Source organism: Balaenoptera physalus (assembly GCF_965194825.1).
Source record: "Balaenoptera physalus genome assembly, chromosome: 2".
Classification (NCBI taxonomy): domain Eukaryota; kingdom Metazoa; phylum Chordata; class Mammalia; order Artiodactyla; family Balaenopteridae; genus Balaenoptera; species Balaenoptera physalus.
The window spans coordinates 120183590-120202415 of NC_138883.1; the positions used below are offsets into that span (position 1 = coordinate 120183590).

Genomic DNA, 18826 nt, shown 5'->3' on the forward strand with positions numbered 1-18826 from the left:
AATTCTCAGGACACAGCTGCCTCTCTGCCACCCATCCTGCTGTTGATCTGACTCTCATCCCTGGAGTGGGTTCTGAGCTGCTGGTGTAGGAAGTTGGGGGCGGGAGGTAGTACTTGAGGAGAAGGTGTTTTTCTTCAAGGTCTAAGGAGAATCAGACGTGGTAGAGAAGGGCAGAGATGCCATAAATTGCTCCAGATGGCCCTATGCCAGGCCCAGCCCACCTTCAGCAAACTCAGAATAATGGAATCTGCAGGCTTGTAGGATGGTTAGGATGCCAAGCTCATACCCTCCTCCATAAGCAGCACTAGAAATTCCTGAGACCCAGGTTCAGCTGCCCACTGGGTGACAAGCAGCAGGCCTGGGCCTTGGCTGACTACTCAGAACCCCAGCAGGAGGAAGTCAACCCCCCAACCCCTGCAAGCCTGTCCACTGCAATGTCCAGGCTGGTGTGCACCAGGCTTCCATTTCTGTAGCTTTCACGGGCCACTTGCCTACTAACCAGGCAGCAGACCACGGCTTCCTGCCCCTCAGCCTCTGTCCTCCCTCCGGACCCCCAGGACTAAAGCCTGTGGCAGCCAGGGAGGAAAATGGATCTGCCCTCCCCCTCAAGAGGGTCACTCTGAGCTGGACACCAGTATTCAGGGCCAAATTCCATAGACCACCAGAACTGGGAAGCATCTTGTCCAGTGCCCCTCAGTCCTTGGGGAAACTGAGGCCCAGAGAAGGGAAGGACCTGCCTGAGGTCCTACAGGCGGAGGCAGGACAAGGATTTGGACTTGCAGGGCACCTGCTGTTACTCCCTGATGCCTCTGGGAGGGGGGCCTGAGCAGGGAGACGCTGACCAAGCCCAGCCCTGCAGCGGACGCTCTGCTCTTCCCTCCCAGCCCCATGCCCGGCTCCCACTCCCCAGGGAAACCCCACTGTCCTTACTGAGACCCCCAGAGTGGAAAGAGAAGCAAAAGCAAACCTACATTGGCCATTCTGGAGGAGGTGGCAGGCAGAGGGGTCCTGCAGGCTGGGTCCTCAGGAGCTCAAGTCCCCAAAGCACTGCAGGCTTGAGAGTCTGGTCCAGCCCCTGCTCAGAGCACACTGGTGCTGGCAGGGGCTTTGGCCAAGTGAACCACCGTCACAAGTGACTAGACTGTTCCAAGGAAGTGCCTGACTCCCTGGGGCCTGCTCCCTGCCAGCCTGTACCCCTCCTCCACCCCACCACTGCCTCTTCCTCCAGGGCTTCTGACTCATGGCTCAGAGTTGGGCACAGCCGGACTCAGGAAACTGCTGAGGAAATGAACTAACCAATCATTCAATCACTTAATCAATCAGTCCTGCAGGCTTACTGTCTAAGGTCCAGCACCAGAGTCACCTCCTCCAGGGGGCCCATCCTGGCCTTTCCTCCCTGCACCTACCCAGCTCCACCCTCTTGGTGTCCAGGGCTCCCTGTCAGGGCCCTTGTTGACAGTCTCAGGCTGCCATTTCCACAGTGCAGAAGCTACCAGAAGACAGGGCCTCCCATCTCCTTCTGTCTACCTGCAGCCTCTGTCACCTGAGATCTGCCTGTGGCCTTGCCCTCTGTGAAATTGCTATTTATTGAGTCCACTTGCCACACACCATACCAAGAATATCACAGCTGTTTTCTTATTGAAAACACCACACACCCAGGGAGGTAAGGACGGTGATGAGGAGGAAAAGAGGGGAAGTGACTGCCCAAGGTCCCTCAGCTGGTAAAGATCAGAATCTGGGATGTGAACCCAGGTCAGCTTGTTCCCAAACTCACATACCGACATCAGTCATTCAATAGACAGTCCAGCAACTCTTTTACATTTTGAAACATCAAAAAATGATTAAAAAAAAAAAACTTTTGAAAATGATTTCCCAAATTCTCTCTGCCTCAAACCAAAGCTGTGTTTCCGTCTGTCATTCAGTTACCATGGATTCACAGAGGCCAGCTCTGTGCCCAGGCTGGGTCAGAGGAACGCCGCCCTGGAGAAGGGCCGGGCTGGCTCTGCAGACGAGCTGCTGAGAGCCGGCAAGCAGCCGGAGGCCCCACCCTCACCATGTGGCACTAGGGCGATCCACCCCAGGGGAGGGCGCCAGGTGGCAGGCAGGTGCGGTCCCCTCTTTTGGGAGACTTCCCTCAAGCCAGATGTGGGAACCCAGGCCTTGCCGCCTGCACTGTGTGGCCATTCTGGGCCTCCCTTTCTCTGCAGAGGGGTCAGATCAGGGCTGCAGGAGGAGGTGCTCAGGACAACTCTGGCAGGAGGAAGCATAGTCCTATCTCAGCCTGAAGGCAGCGTGCGGGAGGCCTGGGTGCCGGGCTGTGCTCAGGGGCGGCCCACCTGCTCCCTTCTCTGGGTGGCTCTGGCTGTAAGCCACGGTCCAGGCCCACCAGCTGGCCCCGGCCCTGCCATGCCCCCACTGGCCTTTGTACACACTGCCACTTCCTCCTTTTTACACCCATACAATGCTTGGTGGCTGCATGGGCTAGGCCACAGAGACCAGGGTGCCAAGCAAGCCACTTCCCTTCTCGGGACCTGGTTTCCTCATGGAGGAAGTGAGGGCAGAGGCCAACCTCTCCTGGCCCTGATAGCCCACCCTCTAGGGCACAGCCTTATCAGGGCAGATTGGCCGCCCAGTCAGGGAGGGGGCCCGGGCTTGGCCTGAGAGATTGGACAGAGTTCAGCAGACCAGATACGGGTTCACACCCCACCCTGTGGTCCTGGTCATTCTCAGCCTCTACTTCCCTCCTTGTAAAAAGAAGCCTAATTGTTCCCACCACCTAGGTTTGATCTGAGAAGCCACTGACATAATGTACACAGATGAGAATAGTAAACGCAAGGTCAGAGGTTGCCCTGAGCCGGGATTACCCCCATTTTACAGATGAGAAAAATGGAACCCAGAAAGGTTACCTAATCTGCTCAGGGGCCCTGAAGGGCACAGCAGGGATTTGAACCCAGCTCTCCCAGATCAGATCTTGGCTCATTCCCTCAACTCTCTGCAAAGCCCCGGGCTCAGTGGCTGTTCAGCAAGTGGCAGCTCCCCACGCCCTACCCTGTCCCTGCCTGCCTCTCACCCCCCCACCAGACAGAACCCAGATGCGCCAGGCTGGAAAAAACAAGTTATCTCCCTACCACACACCCTCCCCCACCAGAGGGTCCATTTAAAAGGCTGCAGAAGCCTTTTCAAATGTTTCCTTACGTGGAATTCCAGAATATAAAGTCCCTCAGAGGACAGCTAAACCTTAGAGGGAGAGGCCTGGGTTTTGGTACCAGGTCTGATCTGCCAGGAAGAAGCTGGGTAGTCTTAGTAAAGTCCCTTGCCCTCTCTGGGGCCTCCTGACTGTGAAACAGGTTTAGGGAGAGGAAGTGACCTTCAATTGCCCTTCCAGCAGAGAGGCTGCTGTCTGTCTGCTGGCTTTTGGAAGCCATGGCAACCATGGCTGCATCTTACCTAGAGAAGTCGGAAGAAGTCCGGGGTGGGCTGGAGCTGCCTGAGGGGAATGAGGCCTGGGGAGGGAGCAGTTGGGAACTGGCGCCATGTGTTTCCTGGGAACCAAGTGGAGGCCGGGAAGGTGGCTGGGAAGAGAGCTGCCTGTAGTAAGCCTCTGCTGGTGAGAAATGCCTGACAGCGAGGGAAGAGCCCCCGAAAGAAGCTGCGTGGAGTGGACGGTGGGGAGCAGCTGGGAGGGGTCAGACGTGGACAGCTGCAGGGGATGGAGCGGGATACGCCAGGTCACCAAAGAACCCGCTGAGGCAGCCAGGAGAGGAAGAGCTGACCTGTGTGCATTTGCTACCCGCCGCACCGGCTACAGCAGCACCAGGGAAATAAGACACTTCACCCCTTTAGAGCTTCCAAGCCTGCGCCCCACGCCGTCTGTCGAGACACAGAAGCAGCAGGCAGTGGAGGTGGCAGAACACGGCAAGTGCAGAGACGACCTGCTCTCTGTCCCCAGCATCGGCTTCCAGTCACGGGCCAAGAGGGGAGACTGGGAAGCTTTCAAGTGAACAAGAGTGAGATTTTGATATGTGGGGGAAATGGAGGGAGTTAGACCTGAAAAGGACTAGAAACACTCTAACACATGCCCAGGGTAGAGGAAGGGAGAGCTACCAGTGGCTTTGGAAGGTGGAAGGAAAAACATTAAGCTTCCTGCTTGCACCTACCAAGTTCAGAATCCATTCTGCAAAATGCTAGCCATGCTTGTCAAAAACCTTTCTAATAACTGATGTGCTCTTGGGTTGCTAGGCGCTCTCTCTCTCTCTCTCTCTCTCTCTATATATATATATATATTTTTTTTTTTTTTTTGACAGCACTGCAGAACTTCCCCAACCAGGGATTGAACCTGTGCCCCCTGCAGTGGAAGCGTGGAATCTTAACCACTGGACCTCCAGGGTAGCCCTATACATTTTTTCTAACATTTTTCTTTCTTTCTTTCTTTCTTTTTTTTTAAATCACATTTTACTAGTGAAGAGGAGACAGAACAGGGAGACTGGGAGACTGGACTTACTCCCTTCATCTCAGGAAGCCCCGGAAACCACGGACTGCGATTTTGAACACGGTTACAGGCCGCATGGTGCCCGGGCTGCTTTGCCCTCTCCCTTCACTGCAGTTTAACAGTTTTCTGCGGCCAAGGTGCCTACCGTGGCTGGTTTATTAACTAGTCCACTGTTGCTTGTCTGCTGTGGGCTGAGAAACCAAACCACTGGGACTGTCAGCACACCTGAGGTAGTAAGCACTGAACTCTGGAGAAGGCAGCCCCCTGAAGGCAGAACATGGGTCTGTTAGCCTACTGGGTCCTGGTGCCCAGGTCTGCACAGCAACACTCAGCAAATACACTGGACAAAGGCTGAGGAAGAGTCTTAGGGAGGCCCTCGAGCTGACGTGGCTTTATGACAGCTCCTGAGCTGCCCCATGGAGAAGAGCAGACCATTTGCAATTCAATGACTCGTTAACCAGCACCTTTAAATAATCCAGACAGACTCGTCCCCTCTACTTTGTACAATGTATTATTATCCCTATTGTACAGATAAGGAAACTGAGGCTCCCCAAGATTTGGGGAATCTGGAGGCTGGGGACTGATGGTTACCTGCAGTCTTCAGGGGGCCCTGCTGGAGCCCTGTGAATGTTCAGGAGCTCTCAGGAATCCCACAGAGCCGGGTGTGGGGACCAGGGGAACAACACAAGCAACAGAAGGGGACCAACTGTGCGTACCTGGGGCCTCTTATCTCAGTAATACCAACCCGGGGAGAATGCGATGATGAGAGAGGTTACGTAACTTGTCCAGGCTCAAACAGCAATTGTGTGGGCCTGCCGCTTCAGACTTTGTTCTTTTAAATAGGCCTCTTGCAGCGTCAAGCAGGAAGGGCCTCCTCTACTGCACTGCCCTCCCCCATTCTGTGATGTACATCTCACTTCCCCTCTGCTCTTAAAGGCCCAGCTCGATCCCCCACTTCTCCCTCCTGCTTTATGAAACCAAAACGTGTAGAAGTTAGCACAAGAGGTGAGGCAGGGAGTGAACACGAGTTGGGGAAGAGGCCTGGAGGTGGGGATGAGCCGCTCGGGTTTGGGAGACCGGAAGCTTGATGCTCAGAGCCGTGAGCGGCTACAAGCCCCGCAGGAGCAGCAGTGAGGGGTCTGAGGGGCTGGAGCAGGTGTCTGAAGAGGTAACCTGAGGCCAGCTGAGGCGGAGCCCTGAGTCAGGCAGACCAAGTGGTGGGACCCTCCCGGAGGTAACGAGGATCCAGGGCCAGGTTCCAAGTTCAGGGGACGGGAACAGGATGGGAGGGATGTGGACGGGTAGAGGCCAGTGTTCTCCATGCCTCTAATTCCCAGAGAAGCCTGCAGTGTCAGGACTGTGCCCTTACTGCCCCACGTCACAGGTGAGCAACGGAGGCTCAGCAAGGTGAGTGACTTGCCCAGGTCACACAGCTCCTCTGTAGTGCCCCCCACCAAGCTGATTAGGCGCGGGTTGGGGGGGGTGCCTATAGGATCCAGCAGTGGCCAGGGCTGAGGGCAGGTAGGGAAGGTGGTTGGAGGGAAGAAGGGACCTGAGCCACCCCAGACGCTGAGCCCCGGAGGAGACTCTGACCCGTCAACAAGGACAGGCCCTGACCATCCCCTGCATGTGGCCAGCTGCACAGGGCTCCTTGCTGCACGGGCTCCAGCTTGTAAGTGACCGGCCAGGGACTGGGGACCGGCATCTGTGGCCCAGGCGCTGTCTCTGCACGTCCCCTTCCCCAATTATCACCCCTCCCACACCTCCTACACCCGCCAGAGGATGGCCCACAGGGAACACCTCCACAAGAGAAAGTCCAGGTAGGGGGTGTGGGAAGACCCCAGGCACTGCGTCCTAGTCCTGGCCCGTCCCATGCACACAGATGGTGTGACCTTGAGCAAGTTACTTAACCTCTTGTGCACAGAGTCCCTCCTCTGTAAAACGAGTGTGAACACACTGTCCACTTTCCCTGGGGCTCTGAGGACTAAATGATATAATATATGTAGGAGCCCAACAAAGGCACGCTGACACTTAAGGAGCTCCTGGAAAATGGTGGCCATGGTGATTAGTACATATCAGGTAAAAGTAAACCAAGAAAGGAAATAAAAAAAGGAGAGCTGGGTTTGAATCTTAGCTGGTTGGAATCCAATCGACTGCTTGCTTCCGATCTCTCAGCCTTAATTTCTTCACCCGTATAGTGGAACGCACACTGGACTCCAAGCCCTCACTGGGCTGATGTGGGGCGTCTTGCTTGGTAGCTGTGAGTGGCTTCAGGGTGAGGGCTGGCAGCCTCCTCTGGGCTTGAGACTTGCTCAAGGGACAGAGATGGGCCCCTGGGGCTGCAGGGGATCCCCGCTCCTCACACCTTTCCCCAAAGGCAGGAATAGACACCCACAGCCCCTGGATTAGGTCCCTCAGCCTCCTCTGCCGGCCTTGGTAGGTTCTGGGCCTCAGAGCTGACCCTGGGCTCTGGCTGCAACGCCCTCCAAGCCCAGGGGCTTCCTGGGCTCCTGTACCTGCTGAGGGTCTATAGGCGGGGCTTCTTGCCCTAGGCCATTAACATTCATTTCACCACGTCTATCTTTTAACCACAGTAATGGATTTAATACAGACAAGGAGCCAGAGGCTGAGAGAGTGGCGGGACTCACCAGGGCCACACCATGAATGCAGTGGAATCCAAGCAGGGCATCGGGTTCTAAAGGCAGTGTGAGAGACAAAGACGGCGCCCTCCAAGCAAGGGTTCTGTGTTGGAGACTGGGAAATTGCTTCACCCTGCCCAGCACAGCCAGTGTGCATCCGGCATAGAGCAGCACTGTGGGAAAACACATCTCTAAGCGGAGCAAGATGCCACCTCCAGGGTTCTGGGGTGCTGGGGCTGCCTGAGGGAAGCCTGTGCTCTCTGGAACCGTTCACTGCTTACCTTTCCCACTCAGCCCCTCACTTGCACTCATACGTTGGTAGGACTCAAACCAAGACCTTTGGACCCTGGAGTGCAAACTCCTCCCCTCGATGAATCTGCAGTCCCTCTAAGGTTGGGGGGTGATCTGAGGACTAAAATAAAATTCCAGCGGGCTCATGGCAGCTCCTGCCTTGACCCAAGACCTAGTCTCAGCCGCTGGTCTTCCCCTGGCCCTGGAATTAGCCTCACTGTTCCTTTGGTTCCAGTGTCAATTTCCATCCTCTTCTGGGTCAGACTGAGAACAACTGCAGACACCAGCACAGCACCTACTACGGTGTTGCCCTACGCTGTGCAGACCCCCACAGCCCAAGCTGTTAGTATTCACAACGGCTCCAGAGACACTGATCCAGACTTCTGTGTTGATCCCCTGCCTACCACCTCAACCCTGCTTGCGTGGACTGACCCCAGCTGACCTCCTGGACCTTCCTACCACCTGCAGTCTGGGGTCCCCAGGCCTGGGAGAGTGGGCTCAGAGCTGGTCCAAATGAAAGGAAAACATTCAAGAGGTGACAAAGAAGAGGACCCCTTCTGCTTCAGTGGCTGCCATCTGGGCAGTTGGGGGTCAGAAGTCCTGATTTTCAAAGGCCCCTCAGGTCTAGGCAGGCCCAGGCCAGGGTGGACATCAATTCCCTCAGGGCCTTCTCATGATCCCCTGAAGAAGTCGGTGACCCCAGCCTGTGGGACAATCCTCCTTGAAGAGTGAGAGCTGGTGGGGCCTCAAGGAAGCTCAGAAGTCATGGGCCTTCTCAGGGGGCCAGAGGTAGGGCATCTGTAAGGAGGAGCCCACCATCCCCAAGTATGTCCAGGTTTGGGAGAGTTATAGGGGGTTTGTCATAGACTGGTGGCCAGTCCAGGTTGGCAACCTCAGGAAGGCTCAAACCTCAGTTTCCTTGCCTATGAAAACATCTCTAGTGTGGAGAAAAAGGAACTCTCCTACAGTGTTGGTGGGAATGTAAATTGGTGCAGCCACTGTGGAGAACAGTATGGAGGTTCCTTAAAAAACTAAAAATAGAGCTACCATATGATCCTGCAATCCCACTTCTGGGCATATATTCAGAGAAAACCATAATTCAAAAAGACACATGCACCCCAATGTTCATAGCAGCATTGTTCACAATAGTCAGGATGTGGAAGCAACCTAAATGTCCATCGACAGATGAATGGATAAAGAAGGTATGGTACATTTATATAATGAAATACTACTCAGCCATAAAAAGAATGAAATAATGCCATTTGCAGCAACATGGATGGACCTAGAGATTATCATACTAAGTGAAGTAAGCCAGACAAAGACAAATATCATATGATATCGCTTATATGTGGGATCTAAAAAAAAAAAAAAAAAAAGATACAAATGAACTTATTTACAAAACAGAAATAGATCTACAGACATAGAAAACAAACTTATGGTTACCAAAGGGGAAAAGGGGGGAAGGGATAAATTAGGAGTTTGGGATTATCAGATAGATATACACTACTATATATAAAATAGATAACCGACAAGAACCTACTGTATAGCACAGGGAACTACACTCAATATTTTGTATAACCTATAATGGAAAAGAATCCGAAAAAGAATATATCAATATATAATATGTATAACTGAATCACTTTGCTGTATACCTGAAACTAATACAACATTGTAAATCAACTATATTTTAAAAAATTAAAAATTAAAAAAATAAAAACACCTCAACTCAGGACCTCAATAGCTGATAATTTTGAGAAAAAAAAAAGAGAACAAAGTTGGAAGACTCACAATTCCTGATTTCAAAACTTACTACAAAGCTACAGTAATTAATATAGTGTGGTACTGCCATAAGGACAGACATACAGACCAATGGAATGGAACAGAGAGCCAGAAATAAGCACTCACATATATGGTCAACTGATTTTCAACAAGGATGGCAAGACCATTCAATGTGGAAAAGACAGTCTTTTCAACAAATGGTGCTGGAGAAACTGGATATGCACATGCAAAAGAATGGAGTTGGACTCAACACCATATACAAAAACTAACTCTTAAAACTGAACAACAAAAAGATAAACAACCCAATTCAAAAGTAGGCAAAGGACTTGAATAAACATTTCTCTAAAGAAGATATACAGATGGCCAATAAATATAAAAAAATATGCTCAACATCACTGGTCATTAGGGAAATACAAATCAAAACACCAATGAGGGACTTCCCTGGCAGTCCAGTGGTTAAGGCTCAGAGCTTCCACTGCAAGGGGCACAGTTCAATCCCTGGTAGGGGAACTAAGATCCCGCATGCAGCATGGCACAGCCATGTAAATAAATAAACTTTAAAAAAATAAAATAAAGAGGCAAAGTTTAAAAAAAACACCAAAACACCTAAAAGAGATACCACTTCATACCTGCTAGGATGGCTATGATTGGGGGAAAAAACACACAGAAAATAACAAGTGTTGGTGAAGATGTGGAGAAATCAGAACCCTTGTGCATTGTTTTGGTTTTTGGGGTTTTTTTGTTTGTTTATTTGAAACCTTCGTGCATTGCTGATGGGAATATAAATGGAGCCGCTGCTGGGGAAAATAATTTAGCAGTTACTCAACATGTTAAACATAGGATTACCATATGATCCAGCAGCTCCACTCCTAGGTATATACCCAAAAGAATTGAAAGCAGGCATTCAAACCAGTATTAGTACACCTGTGTTCATAGCGGCATTATTCACAATATTCAAAATGAGGGAACAACCCAAGTGCCCGATAACAGATAAATGGATAAACAAAATGAGGTATATACGTAGATTGGAATATTTTTCAGCCATAAAAAGGAATGAAATTCTGACACATGCTAAAACATGGATGAACCTTAAAGACATTATGCTAAATGAAATAGGACAAATATTGTCTGATTCTACTTATATGTGGTCCCTAGCATGGCAAATTCATAGAGACAGAAAGCAGAGTAGGAGGTGAGAAGAGGGATATAGGGAGTAATTATTTAAGGGGTAGAGAATTTCTGTTTGAAATTTGAAAAAGTTCTGGAAATAGATAGTGGTGATGGTTGTACAACATTGTGAATGTACTGATGCCACTTAATTGCACACTTAAAAATGGTTAAAATGGTAAATTTTACGTTACGTATACTGACCACAAAAAAAGTAATTGTATAAGGTTATAAGGTTAAAAAAAAAAACAACCCTCTACCCTCTACTCATTCACAAGTGAGTCAGATGAGGTCACGTAAATGATAAAAGCCAGATATATGCTCATTGTCTGCAACAGCAATGCATCCGAAACACCACAGTGATCTACACCAATGGTTCTCAGTCTTGGCTGCACTTTGGAAACTGGAGAACTTTGAAAAACACTGCTCCTCCACCCTGAAATTTGCATGCAATTGACCTGTGGCAGTGCCTGGGCCTTGGGATTTTTGATCCCTGTCACATTTCTGATCTTATCTCCAACTACTGTCTACCTCTATCACTCTGCCCCAGCCACACAGGCCTCCTTGTCCCTTGAACAGGTCAAGCATTCTCCTGACTCAGCCCATCACCCCCTTTTCCTCTCCAGTATAACTCAGCTTCCGCTTTTCCATTTCTGCAGTTGGGAAGCCCTGATCCCATCTGGCTGCCCCATCCCCACCCGGGCTGCTAGTCTCTGGAGCACCAGCAGACACTTCCTGTTGCCCAATAGTGGGTGGCCTGTCAACACCAGCAGAAGGGGATGTCACTCACCCTCCTCCTCTGTCACCCATCGCTCAGGGTACCAGGTCTCAGCAAACCACCACACACTCTCACTGACGCCAGGGGCTTTCTGAACTGGCCTGGGAAGGTAGCAGCCAGGCCTAGCCCAGCAGCCCCAAAGTCCAACGGGGTGGCATCCCCAGGCCCACATCCCCTCTATAAGCCTCAGTCTTCTCTATAAAGCAGGAATAAGAATAACAACCTCATGGGGCTATTGCATCTTGTCGCCTGAAGCCATAGGAATGACTCTCTAATGGTGGAATTTAATATGCAATGGTGAACAGAGTTGGGGAGGCAGCCTGAGACTGGGAGGATCCACATGTGAGGTTCACCCTGCAGGTGCCTATCCAATTATAAGTGGGGATCCCTTGGGATCTGTTCCTGGTCTGCTAACTCCCAATGCTGAGCAGAAGAATGTGGTCCCCTGAGCCTCTCCATCTTCAAAGCCTTTATCTTAGGTGAGAATCACTCTGACGTCCTACAGATGAGGAAACTGAAGTTCAGAGAGGGGAAAGGGTTCTCCAGGTTCCCCTCAGCGAGTGAGGGTGGAAGCTTCAAAGAGGCCTATTCCCCTTCTGAGACTGGAAGACAGGGAGTGACTGAGCCCATGAGGGAGGGACCTTCCGGAGCTAGCCCAGCAGGGAGCCCTAGCATGGGCAGCCCCCCGGGCACAGGGTACCACTCTCTCTAGCTGGAAGTGAGGCAGTTTCAGTTTCCACAACACGTTCCCTTCATCGTGTGGTTTGCAGCGTCAGCCAGGCTCTAGGCGAGGTGGGCGGGCATCCTACCCACAGCCTGCAGCCTCCAAGCCTCTTTGCATGAGTGGAAACATCCGTCACTGGAGAGGGTGCAAAAAGGAAGAACGCATCTTTGCCTTCGCTCAAGGTTGGTCAAGACCTTTCACAAGCCGGCAAGGGCCTTCCCTTCCTACCAGTCACCTTACGCAGTCCTCTGGGCCAGAAAACCGCCTTGCAAACCCACTGTGCCCTCTCCCCCTTCCACACCTTTGCCTGTGCCACTCCTTCCACCTGGAGCACTCTTTGCCCTCCTGCCACGTCCCAAATCCTCACCAACCCTTCCAAACCCAAGCAAGGCCCTCCCTCTCCATCCCAGGGGCTGGCAACCCCAGCTGGGGGGAGATGCCAGGAGCAGCCAGGAAAAGTCCATGAGTTCCTGGACACCAAAGACCAAAAAGAGGTTCCAAGACCAAAAAGAGGGTCTTGAGAAGCAGATCTTGTTTTCCACCAATAATAAAATCAAAGGTGTGGGTTATGTTCTTGGCCCAGGACACTGCTGCCAGGAAATCCTACAGGAGAGCATCTGCAGGCATCGCAACAGCAGGGCAAACACAACCACAAACCTCTGCAGTCACCTATCGCCATTAGACAGCCAACCACGTCCTGTGGAGTGGGCGCTGAGGAACCAAGTTCTCAGGTCCCAGGGGGCACATGCACCACAGAGTGTGCACAGAGTACGTGGAAGAGTTCATGCTATCGAGCTACAAATGTCGCCTAAAAACACCATCTTGGCCTTGAAAACAGAAATTGCTTAGTTGTGTTTTTAAATATTTTCCTTTTAATGAAATACGTAATCCGTGATCACTTGCAGAAAATTATGGAGAGAAAAATCACATTACTTCCAAAACCATGGAAACCAGTGTTAACATATAGGGAGCCACCCTTATATCCAACAGGAGTTACAACTGAACCAAGAACTGGTGAATCTCCTTGGAGTCAGGGGCAGAACGGGATGCGGTCCGACAGAGCTAGGTGGGTGCCCCTGCTCTGTCCAGGACGTAGGACCATGAACTAGGCCTTTGACCTGCCCATGCCTCCGTTCTGCAGACGGGAGGATGTTGGCAAGCCCTTCCCTGCAGGGTGGGTTTGGGGACACACATGGAATGACTGTCACAGTGCCTGGCGCCTAATAGGCACTGAACAAACAGGCACTGTTGCCGCTCCTCTGGGGATGATTTAAGTAGCTGGGACTCAGAGAAAAAAATCTTCACAGAACAGGAAATAAACATCCTCTTTTTCATTTTTAGTTGTGTAGTTTAATTTTTCAATAGGTAATACATTTGCATGGTTCAAAAATTAAAAAGATACATAGTGACAACGCTCATTGCCACCCAGCCCTGTAACCCATCAGTCTCTTTTCTCTGACTCCCCCCAAGGTCATCACTTTAATTAGTTCTCTGTGTGTCTTTCCAGAGACTCTCATTGCTAATACAAGCCTGTGCCGACATAAATGCTTATTTCCCCCACTTTTCACAACAGGTCGCATGCAAGACACAGCACTTGGCTCTATGCTTTTTACACAGAACACCATGCCTTGAAGAGCTTTGCAGCCAGCACAGAAAGAGAGTCCATCCTCATCCCTTCTGACAGCCATGGCCAGGGAGACATTGGGAAGGCAGTAGGTGGCGGCAAAGGAAGGACAGCCAGGGGCCTCCCTCTCCCACCTCCTGCCTCTACAATCCCCTTTTTCTCGGAAGGACCCCCGTCCTCAGCCACTGGCCCCCTCAGCCTTCAAGGCCACAGGACCCTGCCCTGCTGCAAGTCCACCCACAAGGCCTGAGTGGGCTTAGGTTCCCAGCAGAGCCTCTCCAGGCCCAGTCCTCTCAGCCCCTTCCAGGTCACTCTGGTCCCTCTTTCCTGGATGAAAAGGCTCCTGCCCAGCCAGAGGACTATGAGGGGTCCCAAAGTGACTGCTAGTGCCAAATGCTAGAGAACTGGGCCCACTCTCTCACCCGGGAATGCCTCCTCTTCTGGGAAGCTACCCAAAGACGTAGTCCTCAAGTGCAAAACCTTGATACACAAAGACCTACCCCGTACATCACTGTCCAGAATACTAAATAGTTGGCAGTAACCTAAATGTCCAACAATACGGGATTGGATAAATAAATCACAGCATGTCCACCAAATCCACCAGCTGGAGGACCATGCAGTCACTAACAATGGTGTTTTGAAGATGAGGAAATCATACCCAGGCCCACACACATTCAAAACAGAATTATGTTGAAAAGAGGGTCGTCCCCACCTCAGTCTCCTCCTCAGTGGGGAACCTCAGAGTCTCAGAACTGGGAAGGGGAAGAGGCAACAGTAGCTGATCAGACACATGGGGCCTGAGTCCCCTCTCCCCACCCTCACCCCGTGCATCCTGGGTGAGTCATTCCCCCACCCCAGGATGTGGTACCTCCTTCTGTCCTCTGTTGGGGAGCTCAGCTCCTCCCAGCTTGGCACAGAGGTTTCCAGATGAAGCTGGAGCCCAGCCTCAAAGGGGAGAGATGTGACCTCAAGTCAGAGGGAAAAGTTCAGGCCTGTTCTCTCTGTCCCCATTGATGGTTCCTGCCCAAAGCCGGGGCGGCAGGGAGGGAAGAGCAGGGAGTGAGAGGTAGTATATGCAGCCCTTACTTTTCCTTTTAACAACCCCAAGTGGGACAGGATGTGGATTTTAATAAAACCTGGTCCAAACCTAGATTTTCCCTCCTGAAGCAATATCCAGTGACTTCTTCGCAAAGGCGGTTGGACATATAGGTCTGGGAGGCAGTGAGGGGGTAGGAGGGGAAAGCGCAGCTCGGAGCACCTCTCGGGGTGTGCCCCATGCCCGGCCGTGTTATCAGAGAAGCTCAGTCTCCAGCACTGGATTCTGGCCTCCTTGAGGGCAAGACAGTCTCATTCATCTGATTGGACGTGAGGGTGAGGATCAGAGGCCCAGCTTAGACTACCTGGTAGTGAACCCTTCTTAACAAACATTTGCAGAATGTAACTAAAGTAAAATGAAGGAGAAGATAGGTTCAGGAAGGCATTAGGACCGTGGATGCATTTACTGTTCATTCACTTATTCTATAAACATTGACTGAACACATACCTCACTCGCCAGCCCTATACTGAGGAGGCAGACAGGTGTTTCGTGCAATACAGTTTGGCAAGGAAAGCTGTGTGTACTGGGGAAGGGGGGGTGGTATCCCCACATTCTGGGGGCTTCTGTGCCGCTCGGTGCTGAGTCAGGTTATATGAGCTCTAAGGCCCCCTCAGCTCGAGCACCTGGTATTCTCGTCCTCAACCTTGTCTCTCCGACAGCCCCTGCTCTGAGGCTCAGCCACAGACTTCCTGCGAAGCTGTGATGTTCTTTATCACTGTGCGTGTATAACAGAAATCAAATGCTCCCTTCCCTCCCCCTGTGGCTAGGCCCGCCCCTGCCTCAGTCCCACAGCGGTCTGCGTCTGAATGTTCTGCTGAAGATAAACGCAGGCTATAAATAAATACTGTGTGGCCACACTGGCAAAATTGCAAATATAGGCCTGCTGAGGGACAGTACTGGTCTGCTCCCAGGCTGAATGTTCCCACCACTTCTGAACCACTATGTGTGCTTTTTATAATTTTTTTGTCTCCTCTTGCTATGAGGCTACCAGCTATCTGTGAAACCGTCTCTAACAGTTCAGGCCCACCAGTATTTAACCAAATGTAGATCCCTACTATTTGCTGTATCTATAGGTTAAAAGACCACACGACCAAGCTTGTTATAATTGTGGGTAAAATCAGAGTTCATGGGCCCTAACCGCTATAGGGCATCTCATATGAGTAAAGTATATAAGCTTCAATGCAAGCTCTTAGCTCCTCAGAAAACACTTCTGTTTCCCTCCTCACAATGAGCTGGTGCGCCTTGGACTGGGGTGGGGGAAAGCCAGGGGGAGGGGCAGGCGGGGCCCTCTCCCTAACACCCCCATGGCAGTTAGATCATTAAGTCTTCCGTTTTACAGACTTGTCTGTAAATTGGGCTTTAAAAGACTTCTATGGACCTCATCTGATCTTACTTCTCTGGGAGGTGGGAAGGACAGTTTTTCTCCCTCCTCCACCAACGTGGCCCGAAGATCCAGTGATGGGCCCTGTTGCTAGAAGAGCAATGAAGCACCTGGGTGAGAGCCCAGACACTGGGGCCAACCTGTCCGGTTTCATCCCAGCTACGTGACCTTGGGCAAATGACTTAGGCTCTCTGTGCCTCAGCCTCCTCTTGCGAATAACAGGGATAACAATAGCATCTACCTCCTTGGTTTAAATGGGTGAATAGATACATAGTCCTGAGAACGGGCTGCTGGCACATCTTTAATGCTCAGTAACTGTTAGCTGTCCTCCTGGGCTGGGCGGGGCTGAGCGCCAGTGAGAGGTGTTAGAATTCAGAGCCCTGGGGGCAGTGGTGCTGCCACCGACCTTCTGGGGCATCTGCCCAGGCTCAGTGTGAAAGGCTCCCACTGGCCACTTCTCCCGCTCTGCTCCAGCCTTCCCTAGGGAAGCTGCACCCTCACCCCAGGCCCCGGGAGCCAGCAGTGACGGAGAGGGGGCACCTGTAGGCCGTGAAGCCCGCAGCAGCTCAGAGGTGGGGAGAGCACAGAGCGTGGGCGGGATACCGCTCAGGAAGCTGCCACAGGTGGGCTGCTGCCACCATACCCTGCTCTCCCTCATGTACCATCCCCCGCTGCCCAGATCCTGCCTTAGGGCTATTCCTTGGCCCAGCTCTGTCCTAGGGAAGGTGGACCCAGGGGCTCTGGGCTGGGACAGATGTCCTGGAGCTAAAATATAGTCAAGGTGTCCTGGCCTGCCTTGGGCTACTGAGCACCTGGATTTTCAGGCCCTGTCCTTTACCCAGACTTTGCACTTTAAGTCAGAGCAGTGATGTAATGGCTCACTGTCTGGCCTGTCTCCCCACCCCTGCAGCCCCTCACCCCTTGCCCCTCGCACGGGCCCCATTTGCCAGCCTGGTGCTTGGAATGGGCCGAGCCAGGTCTGCCTCCCTTGGCTTCTCTGGGCCGGTTCCAGCCCCTCTTTGTAGAGATGGGGAAACGGAGGCCCAGAGAGGCATCCCTCTGCCCACTGTGCGATCAGTGCCAGCGGGAAGCAGGCCACTCACACGCTGGCCACGGGCCCCAAGCGGAGCGTGGCCTGGAAGGGAAGGAAGACCTGGCTCGTTAGCTTTCGTCCTCCTGGCCGGAGGCCCTAGGAAAGGGCCCAGGGAGGCCAGGCTGTCGACTGAGGCCGTGCGAAGTGATCAAAGAGCCAGGTGTCCTCTGCAGGGCTGGAGGGGGTCCCTCAGGACAGCCACATTCCCCAGCGCTAACCAGAGAGGTCTCAGCTTTTTCCTGTGAGCCACTGGGAACAGCCAGAGCTTGAGGAGCAGAGGGGGAGCTTGAGAGACAGCTGGAAAAAAGCTGAAGGGATCTGGGGTCCAAACTGGGCTTGCGGGCTGTGTGGCCTGGGCCAAGCATTTCACCCCCACGAGCCAGCTGGGTGCTGGAATTTCACAAGGAAAAGGCTTGATTTACATGTGCTCTGGATTTAAGAAAGCCAGTGAGGAATTGCCCAGCCCTGTTGCCTCCTCAAAGGACCCCTAAGGTCTGCAAGGAAGAGGGGTTGGGTGAGGGGAAGAGAATTCCCATTTGGCGCTCCAGCAAGGTGCGGGGGAGTTTGTTACATCACCTTGTTTTAACCCTCCCATCCAGTTGGTATGTTTATTAATATCTCTCTCTACTATATAGATGGGGGAAAATGGAACTCAGAGAAGTAAAATGACTTGTCCAGCCTCTAAATAGCAGAGCCAAGATCCAAAGTCAAGTTTTTCTGGTCCCCAAACCTGTGACCCCCTCCCTCCTTCGCCTCACAAGACCTCCTCGAGCTCCCACCCATATATCAGACACTCCTAAAAAGTTCCTGCTGTGGGGAGAGGGTCACTCGGGGGAGAAATCAGCCCTGGGAGCCCAGAGACTATCCCCCACTCACTGTGTTGAAGTTTGCAGAGAAATCAGTACCCCAGACTGAGGACCCCCTTCCTCTCCCGACTCAGAAGCAGCCCAAGTCACCTCCACGATGATAAAGCCCAAAAGTCAACCACTATTTTTATGAGAAAACCCCCACTTGGAGCCGCATCCCCACCCACCACCCCAGGGAAATTTCGGCGGGGCTGGCCTCCCCGGGGCGCACGCCACTGGCTCAAACCCACAGCCGTCTTCACTCACCCAAAAGGCATCTTTGAACTGAAGCTGGGGCATCTTCCTCAGCCGACTGCCACGGCAAAACTCCCTCTCCTACCACAGACAGGGCTGAACGAGGGCCAGGAGCCAGGCGCACCGTCCCCGTCCCGGCAGGGCTGGCCCAGGGCCCCCCTTCCAGGCCGGCGCCGTCTGCAGTGCCTCAGAAGGCAGCTGTAAGCCAGAGACTGCTGGAGGGAGGAAAAGGGCTCAACCTGTTTTGTTTGGGGCTAGAATCAGCAGCAAAATGAGGAAGGACTGGTGCCCAGTGATGGGAGGGCGGGTCCCAGTGTCCGGCCCGGCCCCTCACCAGCCCCGTGGAGACGGAGGACACAGTGCAGGCTGCAGGACTGAGAGCAGGGATGCCAGCCCCGGGGTGTGGGGAGGCAGGGGCCAGTGGGAGAGGCAGCCCGGGGCCGGTGCAGGTAGGTTTGTGCAACCTCCCCCAGGGCAGGCTCCAGGGCCGCCGCCGCACAGGAAGTGGAGCCACTGTGATCCCCTGTGCAGCCCCGCCTGCCATCTGCCACCCTGCTGCTTGCCTCCACTTGCCTCCTTCCGATGCCCTAGCTGGACCATTCTCAGCGGCCATAAACTTAGGGAGCCCGAGGCCCACTGAAGCTGTGGGCAAGGAGGAGGGCAGG

The 18826-nt window shown here is 52.6% G+C and overlaps 1 protein-coding gene across 3 annotated transcripts in view; it reads right to left on the bottom strand.

Annotated features, from left to right (window-relative positions):
* PSTPIP1 (proline-serine-threonine phosphatase interacting protein 1) overlaps positions 1 to 18519 on the bottom strand; it is a 40181-nt gene extending 21662 nt beyond the window's left edge. The window contains exon 1 of one of the 3 annotated variants that reach the window (XM_082452674.1): positions 18174 to 18519. In XM_082452674.1, coding sequence (XP_082308800.1) covers positions 18174 to 18206 — 33 coding nt within the window. In that variant the 5' untranslated portion in view covers positions 18207 to 18519. Of the gene's footprint in view, positions 1 to 971; positions 1126 to 18173 lie in introns of those variants that run through there. The other 2 variants (XM_082452672.1, XM_082452673.1) reach the window with 2 other exon arrangements.
* Between the last annotated feature and the right edge of the window lie 307 nt (positions 18520 to 18826).